Source organism: Scomber scombrus, chromosome 18, assembly GCF_963691925.1.
Source record: "Scomber scombrus chromosome 18, fScoSco1.1, whole genome shotgun sequence".
Lineage (NCBI taxonomy): Eukaryota > Metazoa > Chordata > Actinopteri > Scombriformes > Scombridae > Scomber > Scomber scombrus.
The window spans coordinates 20,848,322-20,864,326 of NC_084987.1; the positions used below are offsets into that span (position 1 = coordinate 20,848,322).

Genomic DNA, 16,005 nt, shown 5'->3' on the forward strand with positions numbered 1-16,005 from the left:
TAGGAACAGGAGCAAGAGAAAAAGAGAAGGAGAGAGAGAAAAAATAGGAGGGAGACGGATGAAATAGAGCAAAATGTAGCAGGAGACACCCTGAGGCCTCATTTACAAACGAGTATTACTCATTAATTTTGTGTTTATGATTAAAGCCGAGCAAAAGCTGCGGTTTATGACAAATTTATCTAGCGGGTAAAATGAGTTGGGTTTCACACTTAGTAGCTGATTTCACACTTTTTCCAATTATCTATGTTGCAGCCAAACAAAAATCATTAACCAATTTAAGGATGTCATGGATGCTTAAATACATTTTTTTTTTTAGAACATTCTTCGATAAAAGCCATATTATGTTATCTAGGAAAGTTAAAGGACTTATTTTTTTTCTTACATAAATGACGTCCCTAAAGAAAAGGAAGGCGAGATGGAGATGGAATGTGGAAGAACAGATGTAGCGTGAGAGAAAAGAGAAGTTAAACTGCAAGGGAGAGACGGATGAAGACGAGATGCAGGAGAGTCAGTGTGAGGGTGCCTGAGGAAGGTTTCCACTGACTGAAATAACAGCAAAAAAGATACCGTATATATACATAAATAAAGAATACCGCATAAGATGGGAATGGAGAAAAAAAAAAAAAAAGACAGACAAACGGTAGGGGAGATATGCAGCGACGCAGGGAATTCAGAAAAAATTCTGAACCGTGACGTTGCCTTCATCTTTAGGGAAATGAAGAGAGAGAGTGAAGGGAGAGAGAGAGAGAGGGAGAAGAATATGAGATGCAGCTTAAAAAAAAAACTTGGAGAGAACAACACAGATTGAGGAGGGGAAAGAGAAAAGAAGGAACCAGTGAAACATAGCACTGAATATAGCTGTGAGATTCGGCCTGTAGAAGGAGAGAGAGAGAGAAAGAGAGAGAGAGAGAGAGAGAGAGAGAGAGAGAGAGAGAGAGAGAGAGAGAGAGAGAGAGAAAGAGAGAGAGAAATGATGAGAAATGGAGGAGTGAGCAAGAAAACAACACCATATACATGTGAGGGAATCACAGGGAAGCAGGAGCAAAGAACAGAATGACAAAGATGGCAGACGGTGATAAGGGTCACTGACGCATGACTACACTGAGGCTATAAAGCCACAGAGCAGTCTGTAGGGATAGAGACTACCAATCAGCCGGAGAGGAAAACAAAATAAAGAGGGAATGGGAGATATGAACAGGAACCAAAGGCTGAGGCAGGCAAGTTGTAGAATCCTGCAAATGTATGTCAAGATACAGAGCACAGCAGAGAGAGGCTGTGGAGAAAGATGAGGAGAGTCACATAATAAAGAATGACACCAGACGCCAATGCAACCATCACTAGAAATGTACCGATACTGAATTTTGGTCCAATACTAACTCAAATAGGACAATGGGCCAATCTGGTGTCGAATACCATTATTATAATATATAACAATTCAGCTCATTTATATCTATGTATTTATTTTTAACATTTTGTTTTTACAAAGTTAGGAAAACAATGTTTAAGTCAAGCCTGATGTTACCTCAAATATAAAAACAATGATCCCCAGTCTCCTCCACACACTGAGGCACACAGATTCTTATTTAAACACTGGTATCAGATCGGTTTTGGCCAATATCCGAAGCCCAGGTATCGGTATCGGTGAATCCCTAGCTGCCACCTCTAGGGAACTGGAGGAAGAGTTGAGAGAGTTGAGTTGAGAGAAAAGAGGTGAGGGGGGGGGGAAAGAAGGATGAACAAAGGGAGGACTGTGTGAGAGAGAAACAACAAAGAACAGACAGATGACGAAGATGAGAAGGGAAACAACAGATGGGAAAGAGACAACAAACAGACCTACAGAGCAGGCCGCGGTGACATGTAGCCTCCTGTTCCAGTTTTGATGAACAGAAAACAAAGAAAAGATAGAAAAGAGAAGAGAAGAGAAGCATTTTCTTAAATATTCATACAGCCATTATAAGACACTCAGACGGCAGTACATAAACGCACAAAAAAGATACACTTGAATAAATTAAATCAATTAAATCACACATTAAAGATAGAGACATCTGGTTAACAAAGTTTATAAATAAAGACCCAAAAAAGAACTTTTCTCAAAATGAAAAATAACGGAATGGTAAAATTCATGATGAGATCAAAGAAAAAAAGAAATGAGAGAAAGCAAAGGCTGAAAATGAAACTGAACCAGATAAAGGGTGATGAAATGAAGCAAGACATTGACGGGCAGAAAGAGGAACAAACAGGAGTGTGGCTCTGCAAAAGTCATTATTCACAGCTACAAACGCACACACACACGCACACACGCTTGTTCGTACAGCTCTTACATTTCATTACACCTCAAAGAAATACTTTACTCTGTAACTCTGGTCTCAGTGTCACTACATGTCTCCTGGGGACAACTGCAGTTTCCATAAAATTCTTGCTTTTTTCACTCTGCACTGAGGAGATGTTACAGTGATGTGGAAAGGCAAAATCACTGCATTTAGCATGTGTTTTTGACTTTTCACTACTTTTCTTTAATATCATTTTCAGTCTTTCATAATCAAAAGAGATGCTTTGTTTATTGCAAGCATCCTGCTATCGATGTTGTCATGAAGCACGCTGACATTTACGATACTTAGCATCAGCTCTTTCACACTCACACAAGGCAAACGGTGTTCGGTGTTCGATTCAAGGCCCTTTCCCACATTCAACATGTTTACGGCGCGTTCCTGCAGTTCTGTATAATAAACTACAGCTACAGCTACAGTTTAGTGACCTTGTAAACACTTTTTAATGGTTTAATGGTATCATCAGCTTGTTTTAAATTAAGGGAGAGAGAGAGGGAATGTGACAGAGAAACTGAACAAAAACAAAAACTTAACTTTAACAAAACCAACACATCTTCAACAGAATCAATTCCATTCAACACTTGTGTGTATGTGTGTGTATGTGTGTGTGGTGTGTGTCTTTTGCATACCATGCTGAGAGGAGACAGAAGCAGGGTCTGACTGGGTTAGCAGAAACATACTGAGTTTCTGTAGAAAACCGCAGCAAGATGCATTTAGATTTGGGTTCCTGAAAGAGGTAAGAGGAGAGAAACACACACAAGCGTCAGAGAAAATAAACATTTAAACAAAGAACAGGCGGTGGAAAGAGAGCAGGAAAACTGCAGCGTGAAATAAATAAAAGAACGGGGGCACCTGAGACAAACACAGCACACGGTCAACACAGTGAAGTGTGAACATGCGAGACGCAGGACAGGATGTGCCTTGACTTAGTCCTTTCAAATATGAAATAGACACGCCATAGTTCAGTTTCATTACAGCTCAGAGCAGGGGGGCTTAAAGCCTACAGAGTCAACCACATTCATGACCACACCAACGTACACACACACACAGTAAGCTTTGAAGCTGCAGATCCGATGCTCAGAGACAGACACACTGCGGAGACGACTGGCTTATTGGAAGAAAAAAAAAGTAGACAGAATGACTCAGAAATGACAGATGCCTCAGTCTGTTATCTGTCTCATTGTTCAATGTGCTCCGACAGGGAATGATAATAAGAACTCAACTTTCTGAGACACCACAGTTTAACACACACACACACACACACACACACACACAGCTTTTAGACAGCACTGCTTTGTTAATACAGTAGCAATGTATTGGTGTGTGTGTATGTGTGTGTCCTCAGGTTATCCTGTTACAGTGTACCTGTTTCCCGCACACAGGATCCCTTTGTGTTCCAGAGCCAATCTGTAGAAACCAGAGGACGCTGGAGGGAAGATGAGGTGAAAAACAGAGTAAAGCAAAAAATGAGTCAGCAAAAAATGAGGAAGAGGAGGAAGAATGGTAATAAAAACACTATTTATATAACACTTATCAAAACACATGCCACAAAGTACACTATACCTGACATACACAGCAAGAAAAACTTTTCACCTGAACAGCTAAACACTAAGAAAAGGCACTCAAATGACCTGGACAGCAACTACTGAACAGCTAAAATGCTGAAGGATAAGGACATAAAAAGCTGTGTTGGGGTTCAACGGTTAAAAGTAAAAAGAAGAAAAGGAAGGAGAAAAAACGAGAGGAATCTGACATTTGTCATGATGCCAGAAATCAGCCACATGATTCAGTCTCAGTCTATGATCCCCAACCTTCCTTTTCTAATCTGACTTTCATTTTCAAGCTATATTCTCCCTACACGCTTAACCAACAATTCTGTGAAGGATCAGGGCGAAAGCTCATCATTTGGCAGTGGAGGTAAAGGGACAGCGGTCCTATTATAATTCTATGAAAAAAATGATATATTGTAAAACTGTGCTGTAATTAATGTCTTGGCTGTTTTAGTGCTGCACTAAAAGAAGTTCGCTCACTACTTGTGGACCTATGCCAAGGTAATGTTCAGTCATATCTGCAGATAGCTGTTCTGCTTTATTAACTGCTTGCAGCATGAACATAAAGCTTAAGTTTCTTTTTAATGACACCACACTGGCTTGTCTTGATGCCCGAGGCAACAAGTTTCCTGTCAATAATTGAGGCCCATCATGTGGGATGCCAGCTTTGGACAGATTGCTTTAGCTTCTCCCCCTCGAGTGATTTGAAATATCATCACGTCAACATTCAGGCATTTAGCCATATCTTTGAGAGCAGGAACAATGCTGTTTCTGGCATAATCTTAAACTGCCTAAAACATGGATTACAGTTGTATAAACATTACCTTGCAATAGAAACAGAAAGGTTCAATGGCTCAGTGGAAAACACAATCTATTATCTGATGATAAAAAATGTGAAATTGTCTTTGTTTCTGCACATTTAATCTAGTTGGCCATTAAGGCTGCATACTGTGATATTTCCCTGCAAATAGCATGCAATTAACGCACTATTGGTTTCATACTATGGTGTGAGAAATCTCACACACTGTTTTAGCTGTTTTACTAAATAACATTTTAGTGTGGCATTTAAGACACAGCCAGTGATTTTAATTTGAAATGTGGGATTTTAGTGGCAGTCGGATGACCGATTCTTTAACTTCATCAGTCAGTCAGTCAGTCACGGACATCCTCGGTTATGGAGTTGGCCCCACTGCGGCAGTCCAGCCACAAATACTTACCCACTCTTGACAAGAATCGGAGTAGACACACATGTCGCATCATCTTAAAAATAAGGAAATGTGTCCACTATAAAGTGACATATTTACCAAATTCATTAAAAAAAGCCTAAATGTAAACGTTGCTATTTATTATGTCAAATATATATTTTTGAAGGCTGCAGGAGATGTATAGTAATATTCAATAGATATTTTTTCTTTAATCCAGGGCACTAGTTCATTTACTTCATCATTTAAAGTTCTATATAATATTCCTATAATATCCAGGTCAGGACTTTCAACATGCTTTATGTTCTAGTATGTAACTTCTAATATCAATATAACATTTTTCAAATATTCCTCAAGTAACTTCATATTGATATGAAATGAAAGGATATATAATGGGACTTAATCCAACATTGTATTAGTTTTAATTCATCATATCATATGTTAACATAGAGTGACCAGTGAGTTTATAACATTTTTCTCATAAGCCACAAGTCAAGCTGAACACTTTAGGCAGAATAAACATAAGCTCACTACATCCAGCCCCACAGTGTGTGACTGTGCAAACGGGAAACCACACAAGAGGACAGAATGTATGATTCTGAAACAAAAAATAAAATCACTCTTGATTTAAGATATTATCGTTTTACCCTACTCACCTAGTTTTTTTGCAAAGACAGGCATGACAGATGGAAGGAGGGTAAACTGAGAGGACAGGATGGAGTAGAATAACTGCAGTATCTGAGGAATTGGTGCACATTCACACATCCTCTACACACACAAACACACACGCACACACACACACACACACACACACACACACACACACACACACACACACACACACACAGAAATTCATAGACAAATGACCAAAGCCATTCTTTCTTGTCTTATTGATTTTAGCCTGAATAGAACATACTTAACATAAATGACATTTGGTTGCAACACACTATAGGTACTGATCAATATACTCAAATGTCCATGTGTATACAAAACTAATGAAGACAGAGACTGTGTGGCTGTGGTTATTAATATAGTGATGTAGAGGAATTATTATTTTCTCAAGTGTTTGGTTACAAGCATGTGTGACAGCAAGATAGAAGGTTCAGATGGGAAGATGATTAAATAGGTGTGTGTGTGTGTGTGTGTGTGTGTGTGTGTGTGTGTGTGTGTGTGTGTGTGTGTGTGTGTGTGTGTGTGTGTGTGTGTGTGTGTGTGTGTGTGTGTGTGTGTGTGTGTGTGTGTGAGTGCGTGCGTGTGTGCATGCGTGCGTTCAGGTCTCACAGTGACAGTGGGTATCCAGACGGAGTCGCAGCAGTGAAGCATACATTGACACAGAGACTCCAGTGAGTCTTGTGCATCGCTGTGTTTAAACGGAGCTGTGAACGTGTTCTCCTTCAGAACAGGCTCTGATGCACAATCCTCAGCCAACCTTGGAGACACAACATGCATACATGCATAAACACACACACACACACACACACATAAAAATGGCATAAAGAACAGACATACAGGAAACACAAGTACATGTGTATACACAGGGTTTCACCATAACACCTACATTGTTTATCTAATTGATATTTGAGGATCTGAGGAATCTGATCTGAGGAAACAAAGCTTTTAGACATACCAGCTTTCTCAATTAAGATACATTACTTGTTAAATAACTGGGTAAAAGATATACTTTTCATCAAACACTGAAGACTGAAATCTGTCTGTACATTAGTGAGTTTGGTGGGATGTGGGATTACTGGAGCTCATTGTTCCATTTAACTCCCTCAACATGTGACTTGACAGTGTGCTGACCTGCAGACAGCCTGAAAACAGACCAGGGCCTGGAGCAGAAATCTTCTGGACCTGGAAGCCTGGCTGTTGGTGTCTGACCTCATCAGACTCCCCTGGAGGAGAACAGAGGAAGATGAGGAATAAACATAAAAAGCAGGATGAGAGAAGAGAAGAGGATCAGATCATACCACATCACAAAAAGACAATTATCATCCCTTCAAAGCACATCATCCAAACAGATTTCATAAACATAATCATTACAGATTCATCAACAACAACGAAACTTCTCCATTAAACATGACCCTGACAAACCCTGACATCCCTCTGTGGTTCTTCAGTGATCTTATAATTCCCCTAAACACCTGGTATGAAGATGAATCTGTGTTTTGCACCAGTGTGATTAAACTCAATTTATTGTTGAAGTTGGACGACGGACATAAAGCCAACCAGATATATCTTGATGACAGGTGCATCACTGTCACATGTGCAACACTCAAGTTTCAGACAGAAACCCCCAAAAACAGAGAGCAGCTATGATGGACAGCTGCAGTACGGAAAAAAAAGAAAAAGACATTCATTCTTTCACGGAAGGATGAATTGCCTTAGATGGAATATGTCAATCACATGTGTACTGTGTGAAATGTCGCCAGACGACATCAAAGGCAGATATGTCAGTGTCGTTTTTAAAGGCACTGATAACCACGGAAAACAGTCTCTGGAGAATGACTATAGAGAAGGCAGCACAGACACTTATCTCCTTCATCAGATTGTGCATTTTATGTCTTATAACTTTTTTTATAACTGCTTTTTTTGTATTTGTAGATAAAACATGAAATAACTCTAACTCACGGAGCTTCTCCGATGAGCAGGAGAGGGTAGGGGCAGCTCAGAGAATCTGTTAGTGATGGCCTCCACCAGTCCTTGTATCTCCCTGTACTGGACTGGTATGGACTGGTGGTTCAGTCTGGAGTATTCAGCAAAAAGAAGTTGGTAAAACAGAGAAAACGACAGATATTAAATTACACTGTATGATTGCTCTAAGTAGGTAGAGAGAGAGGGAGGATGGCGAAAGGAACAGACAGACTGCAGCACAGTGTTACATAATGGACATAGAGTGAGTGTGTGTGTGTGTGTGTGTGTGTGTGTGTGTGTGTGTGTGTGTGTGTGTGTGTGTGTGTGTGTGTGTGTGTGTGTGTGTGTGTGTGTTACAGAGTGAGTGCAACATGTGATATAGATTTGCCAGAAGGTTAGTGTCCTTGAAATAATGCCAACATACATTTATCTATGCACCTCTAAGTCTTGTCTGTGTTTGTGTGTTTACTATTTAGCTGTGACATCATGCAGGTGTCCGTGCACACATATGTGGGTTGTGTATATGCGCTGTACTGCGTGTTCATTCAACGGTGGGTGTAAGCGACTCAGTGTGTGAACGTGCACGTAACTCAAGTGTTTGCAGGTTCACATTCAAATATAGTCTTTCATCACTAACATGTCTGGAAGGACTCTATTGAAAAATAGCCCTCAAAGATTTCAAAAACAAACAATACCACACAAGATATGGCTTTGGCAAGCGTCCTTGACAAACATTTATCTACAGTACGTGCGTTTTTGTGTATACCTTAACAGGACGGAGGCAGCGTTAGCAGCCTGCGTGGCAACCAGCAGGCAGGAGGAGGAAATGCCAGCTATCACAGCCTCTGAAACTGCCACAAACCCCGGACCACTGGGGAAGAGACGCACGCTTGGGGGCTGCCTACACACACACACACACACACACACACACACACACACACACACACACACACACACACACACAAACAGCACCGTCCCCACACCACCAAAAAATGACAATGCATTTGCTCACACATAAATAAAAGCCACTGCTGAGTTGTAGCTTGGCAGGTAGCAGGTATCAGACAGAGAAAATAAATATCTATGATAAATTCTTCTGGAATCACTGTTGTAAGCAAATAATTAAATATCAAGACAACCTTTTAGGATTTCTTGCTGATACGGGTTTTTGAAATGGATGTCAATAAAGGCCCTTCACAAAGCTGCCAGTCTGTTCTCTGGGCTGGTCTATCTATCGTCCCTTGGCTTTGATGTGCCAATACCTGCAGTGACTGTTTGCTGAGTCGCGACGAGCCTGTCATCCTTCTGTCTCATTCACCTCCACAAAGACACTTACACATACATAATAAACAAATAGTGCTGACCTATTGGTGAAAGATCATCTGAGTTTGTCTCGGGTCCATGCGGCTCCACAACACAACTAGCTTGGTGTTGCCACAACAGTAGTCACGTAGAACATACTAAATAACACATACATGCACATAAAAGGTACACAAAAACTCTTAGACACACACACAGTCAAGGACACCAACACACACAAAAACAGCTACAAACATAAGCAACCACACGCACACATACATCAATAGCCAAATTGGGTTCCTGTGGTCTTCTGTCTCACACACGTCAGGGTTTTTTTTTTAAGCACTTAAAGAACTATAGTCAAACTACTTTTTTAATGTCCCGCTGAGCATTAAGGACACATTCCCCTCACCGTTTGACACCTTTCATGCTGTATCATTGCCATGTAACCAGCTGAACGTTTCATTAAAATTATGTCAACCTCGCAGAAATATGACAGTGTTTTACTGGCGTGATATAAACTCATCTGCGAGCCAGCAGACAGTTAATTCAGAACTAATTAAACTTCCCAGCGCACCATATTTTATGTTTTACTGGAGGACTCTGAATGTGAATATGCCGTTCAGTACATGTACAAACATAAGGTTATAAAGTTGTGCAGAAATCCGGTCATAACTGTGTGTGTGTGTGTGTGATTTTGGGGATGTTACATGCTGAAGATTCACAGCTACATGTTACACTGAGAAGGGTGTGTTGTAGTTAGTTATAACTACTCAAATGCCACAAAATACAAGAAGCCAGTAATGAAATGAATTCATCACAGTCACACAATTAACTGGAAGGTTTTAAAAGGCAATGATTAAGTCACTGGTTTCACAAACATTTGAAGAATGATAAATCATTGACCTGTGGCGTAACTCCAAACTATTGCATGATAATAATGTAAAGTTCAGGGGGCAACAGTTTAAAGTGATGATACACTAATAAACTGTCTCTTCAGCAATAAACACTGCCAAATAAAATGTATTTACTGTGAAGAGTAAACGGGACATTGCTTCTCAAAAGAGTGTGACGTTTTACAATTACTTTCAGCAGCGATATCTAGAAGTGTTAGAATTAGATTAACTGATCATTTTATATATGCAGCAGTGACACTACCTGCATTTAATTCTAAAAGGGCCTTTTGGTGGGATTGACAGCATGGGAAACAGCAGCAGCTAAAAACACCTTAATTAAACCGCAAGTATTTGTATTTGCTGCAGCTGTGTCTACTCTCCTGAGACGTTAGACAATGCTCTGTTGGAAGTGTAGAAAAGCGGAGGTGTAGTGACATCATTTCTCCAAGTGGCTAAAAGTTTTGTAGGGAGTTAAATGTCAAGTGTACTGAAATCATTTTGGCATTTGGACAGCCTTAAAAAAACACACAAAAACAATATTACAGAGAACTCTCACCTTTCCAGTATTTCAGTGAGGAGCAGCAGACCTTGTTTTGGCACATCCAGGTTTGTCAGCCGCAGAGCCTCATTCAGACTGCGCACCAGGGACTCAATACCTAACACACACACACACACACACACACAAACACACACACGTGCTGTGTCAAAGAAATACTTGACTCAGCGTTGCACTTGAGCGGACAGAAAGACTACAAAACACACATTGTTTTATCTTACTCATTGCCAAAGTTACAGGAGTGCTTTGACATCTGCTACACTACGGCGACGCCCTGCATTAAAATGAGTGACATGCTCATAAATGTAATACACAGGCAAAGCACGCATACACAAACAATGTCAAACAAACAGTGGCAGTGGTACATCTTTCTAATTTACTGCTACATAGCATCTGCTGTAGTGATCTCATGTTTATAGTAAACCAGAGCAATAATAGTACGAGCAGTGGTTACACCAGATATCCTGTGTGCTGGGAAATTACGTTTGTGCTGCAAGTGCTCTTCAAATAATTCCTTTAAGGCGGGGTTGATGTGCTGCAGGAGTAAAGAAAGCCACATACAATGATACCTCAAATACATCATCAACTGTAAGAAGGCACACACACACACACACACACACACACACACACACACACACACACACACACACGCGCGCGCGCGCGCGCGCGCACACATACATCTGTGTGTCTGAACAATTTTCATTAACTTTCATTAGGAGTGCACAATAATTACATTTTTGGCTATATTAGCAGCATAGTTTCAGATTTTTTCTTACATTACAAAATCATTATCTATTATGTTGAAATGTTGAAATAACACTGTTCTGTAGTTACCTCTGTTCCTCTAGCTTCTCTATTTGACGGTGGGAGCAGAAGCAAAGGCCTAAAAACTGCAATTTATTACGAGGCAGAGGCAAACTACTCCATTTCCACGGCTCTATTTTCTCATTGGAGCCAATTGTTTGTATATCAGGACATCTCAGAGTGTGTCATGCTTATACAATACTACCACAGCAATCTACCACAGGCTGGAACAGAGGCTGAGTTCCCACAGTTATCTTTTTTTTATTATAAGTTTGCTCTCTGAGGTTTAACCTACGGTCGAGACCATTTCACCAGTGAGAGTTTACTGTTGCTAGAGTATGTATGATGTGTGGTGTAATACAAAATACACTGTTTTTAAGTGTTGTTCTTTTGATTTGAGAAACTCTTGACAACTTTTAGGACAATGGTTCTTTGGATGTTTATTAAAATGTAATCTCTCAGACAAATTACACAATGTAGACTTTACAGTATAAGCTGTCACTTTCCTATCTTTCCTTATTGTCACTAATACTATATGTTGAAGCTCCACAGTGATACCTTCACAAACACACATTAAATACACATGCACACACCAAGAGAGAATCTCTGGAGTTTTTTTTAATGTTATGTCTGTGCTCTCACCGTAGACAGAGTGACACTGGGAGAAGAAGAGTGGGTCTTCCGTCAGTAACACCAAACAGCTGTAGACAGACCACAGCAGCACTTCACTACTACTACTGGCCAGACGGTCAAACAAAAACTCTATAAAGAGAGATGGAGAGAACCAGTGTGAGAGGCCAAATAAATACAGCACAGAGTACACCATAATGTTTGCAGTAATGTGAAAAAGAGAAACACACCAGAGAAAATAGGGAACAGTATCTCTTCATCATTATACCTCTTGTAAAAAATTATATTCCCATGTAAATTTTGTATATAATCAACAAACTATAGTAATACACTTTATTTTAGAAAGCACCATAACATTGTGAAGTTGTAGGATGGGAGAATAACACAAATGGAATCACAACAGTGGCAAAGAAACAGATATAAGGAGGAGAAAGTAACAACGACAGACAAGAAGCAAGACAAATATAAAGACAGACAGCAAGAGAAATAACACATTTAGACCAAAGAGACAAAGAGTCAAAAGGGAACGAAGAAGAAGGCAGAGGAAATTATTTGTAGGAGACAAATCGAAGAAGGCATCTATAGCAAGCACAGCCACTCTGTTTGTGTCTCTAGTGTGTGCATATCACCAGGTACGTCAGCTTTGATGAAAGGAGCGCTGTATTGACTGGGAGAATGAACCAGGATGGCTGCGATACACTTAGAGCTGGCCACCTGCAACGTCTCATCCCCGCTCAGCAGCAACTGGAAAACACATTTCATTGGCTTTATTAGAAACCACCAATCAATTGAAGACACAGAGCATAGTCTGCAGGGCTTCTGCAGTGTTTATAGACTTTTAAAAGGTACATAAAGAATAGTTTTTGTAACACTGCCAGGTTGCTGATGACAGTGTGAGAGGAAGCACTTTTTTTTTTCTCCCCTGGCCACGGTCTGGCTCTCATCTTCAGTACGCTGTCTATCCTCTTAGCAGCAGTTAGTTTATGAAAGTGTCAAAGGCTGTCAAATATCAGCCCCATGCACCTATTTTGTAAATTTGTTCACCTTTGATAAATCTCAGTGTCGTTAAGGAATGGTTTAAATGGATTAACTGTATCAGTGGAGCTTTGGTCAACATAGTTATAACACCCTAGTGCATTTGTTGTAACTGTGGTCCGCCCTAGTTTGAAGTTAACTGCTGTGAAAATTAATTAATTGGTTCCTTATTTATTTTATTTTATTTTCCCTTCTTATAATATGCCACTCTAGAATTGGGTGATGCTTAAATGTTAACAATGTAATTATAAGTGATGATATAACATTACCAATCAGTTTAGTGTTTAGTAAGTAAGCTTATCTTTCTATTAAATAATTTATTAAGGTAAACTTATGCTGAAGTGACCCCTGAGATAAACATGGATCAAATTGTTACATAGTTACATAGTTGAGGCCGGCTGTGGCTCAGGGGAGAGTCACTAATCAGAACAGACGTTCGATCCCCGACTCCTCCTGTCAGCATGTGGAAATGTCTTTAGGCAAATTATTGGACCCCATATTGCTGCCGATGGTTGTGGCAGCACCTTGTGTGGTAGTTTACTGCCATTGGTGTGTAAGTGTATGTGAATGGGTGAGTGAGCTCAAAAAAACATATTGAAGTGGATAAAAATGCCATTTCCATAATAAAATCATGAACCTTAGGCAGACTTAATGCACGGTATGTGATGTTAAGAATTAGTATCAATAATAAATAAATCAAGTACTGTTCTGTATGTTATACTATATTCTACTGTGAATCAGATTAAAGCAATTAGAGTTTGTCTGATTTGTTTCCTTATTTAGTCTTAGTAGCTCTGTTGATGCTATTTTGGCTTTTCAATTCCAACAAAACTTGTGTCATGTTTTTTTGTCTCATTTTGCCCTCCAAGTACTCTGCAGTTTTCATACTGTTATGCGTGATTAAAAACAAAAATATTTGTGAGGATGAATCATAATAATAGCACGTAAATTGTGTTTTGGTAGAGCATTTATCAGATTTGAATGATTATTTGGTTAGATGGAGACTCAACACACACTGGTGATCTACAAAAAAAGAAAGGCACTAACGTCATGAGCTGTGCTGTAGTGTGAGTCATCACTGAGAAAATCTAACTAGCTATAATCTACACATTGATTTCCCAGACATGAAGCACAAATATTTGCCCAGGGTAAAACCCCTCTGAATCCCTATTCAAAGACACATTAATCCAGGATTAGAACGTTGTGTTATGATTATCCTCAGTGTCAGAATGTGGGTCTTGGGGGTGGGAGCAGGATGTTTGGACAGAGACCTTTTTCAAAATGAGAGGCAGAGGGCAGTGGTCAGGGGACTGTTGCTCTTGGTTTTGGCTGAGGATCTGACTGTTGTTGATCTGGTTCTCATCGCACAGGATCTGATTGCCTGGGCTGTTCATCAGAACTGACACTGCCTCTCCCAGTTGCACCAGCAGCCACAGCAGGCCTGACAGACAAAGACAGATACTTATACTGTGAAACATCCCACAAATCAAACATTAACATCCTAACATGTTAACCACAAGGTTTTAGACGAAAAGCTTGAGACACTGAACATGTAACAAACATCAATAATAAGGTCTCAAAACTCATGCTACCACTCAGATGAGCATGGAAACACGAGTCAACTAAAGCCCTCCAGCTGATGTAAGTTAACACAAACATATTAAGACAAAGACATACATAGATGAGAAGTCAAACACAATGCGATTAACGGTTATGTAATTAGGAATTAAATGCTAAAGAGTTGCATGTATTTTCTCATCCTTTGCAGCCATCCTGGCAACAAAGTATTTGCTCCACTAAACGAAGGAATCTCTGTATGCATGCGTGTCCATCACTTATCTCTTGAACCATTCATCTGATCAACTCCACACTTAATGGGTTTATGGCTGGGGAGCCATGGGAGTATAGTGCCGAATTAGGTGCACACCTGATACGTTTAAAATAAACACACTTTGAATGTTGATCAGTGAGTGGCTCCACTCTGTGGACTCGTGCATGTCAGGGTGAGACCACAAACAAGACGAGGTGTGACACGAGTGAGATAAAAATGCTCTAAAAGGGAGAAAAGTATACAGAGCTTTTAATCAAGAATAATCACTCTTTCCCAGTGTCTTAACAGGAAGTGTAGTGTTTGCAGCACATTTAGCAGATCAGCAGTAGGCCTGTCACAACAACTACTTTGTTAGATGATATATTGTATGTATATAATTGTAATAATCGCGATAAACAATATTATTGTCACTTGAAAGATCATTTTATACCACTGATATAATGATAATATAATAGCATAATAATACAAGGGGGCCAGGGGGTGGGATTAGAGAGTGGGCACTAAACTTCTGTAAAAACACAGACTGCCATTATGGGCCAGGACAGAGTTATTTACCTTTAATTCCATATTAGCGGTGCCACTCGTTTCTACAGTCTCCACTCAGGACGTACACAGTGAGGAATGGAGGACACTACTCTATTAACCAATATGACCTGAATATCCTCTTAGCTGCAAATGTGAAGTGTGGTAATATTGAGGTCAAAAAAATGATTAAGGTCATGTCCATGTATCATATGTTATGTCTATATATAAACATGATGATGTTGATAATAACGTTATTGTAATAATTTCGACAGGCCTAATCAGCAGCAGCAGTGTCTACACAGGAGGCATTCATGTACATTGTTCAGTGTAGGTCACCCGCGTTTTGGAAGTTCTCGGAGCCAAACCAACAATGACTGTAGTAAAAAGGAGCAAAGACTTCCATTTCCAGGCAATTCAAAACCAGTTTGTCTTTTATGTTCAGAGACTGTGGCGATTGTGGAGTGCCACTACGGGACACGTTGAATATTAATAAACTTTGAATAAACAGGCAAACAGTGAGCCACTCAGCTCTGTGTCTGAGTGCAGCGGGGGCTGTTTGATATTAACACCAACACATCACAGCGGGCTTCTGGGCTCTGACTTGCTGAGCGGGACAAAGGCACACACCCCGCACGGTTGCCTTACAGAGAAGAGCGAGTGGACACGTGAGGAAAAAAAACAGTGGTGGAGGCAGTAAAACTAGCCAAAAAGAGCAC

The 16,005-nt window shown here is 40.0% G+C and overlaps 1 protein-coding gene across 1 annotated transcript in view; it reads right to left on the bottom strand.

Moving 5' to 3' along the window:
- LOC134000033 (meiosis inhibitor protein 1) overlaps positions 1 to 16,005 on the bottom strand; it is a 58,614-nt gene that overhangs the window by 25,698 nt on the left and 16,911 nt on the right. The window contains 11 exon segments of the mRNA XM_062439341.1: positions 2,957 to 3,054; positions 3,693 to 3,753; positions 5,736 to 5,847; positions 6,361 to 6,508; positions 6,883 to 6,974; positions 7,711 to 7,825; positions 8,480 to 8,614; positions 10,465 to 10,564; positions 11,911 to 12,030; positions 12,528 to 12,642; positions 14,205 to 14,374. Of these exon segments, the coding sequence (XP_062295325.1) occupies positions 2,957 to 3,054; positions 3,693 to 3,753; positions 5,736 to 5,847; positions 6,361 to 6,508; positions 6,883 to 6,974; positions 7,711 to 7,825; positions 8,480 to 8,614; positions 10,465 to 10,564; positions 11,911 to 12,030; positions 12,528 to 12,642; positions 14,205 to 14,374 (1,266 nt within the window).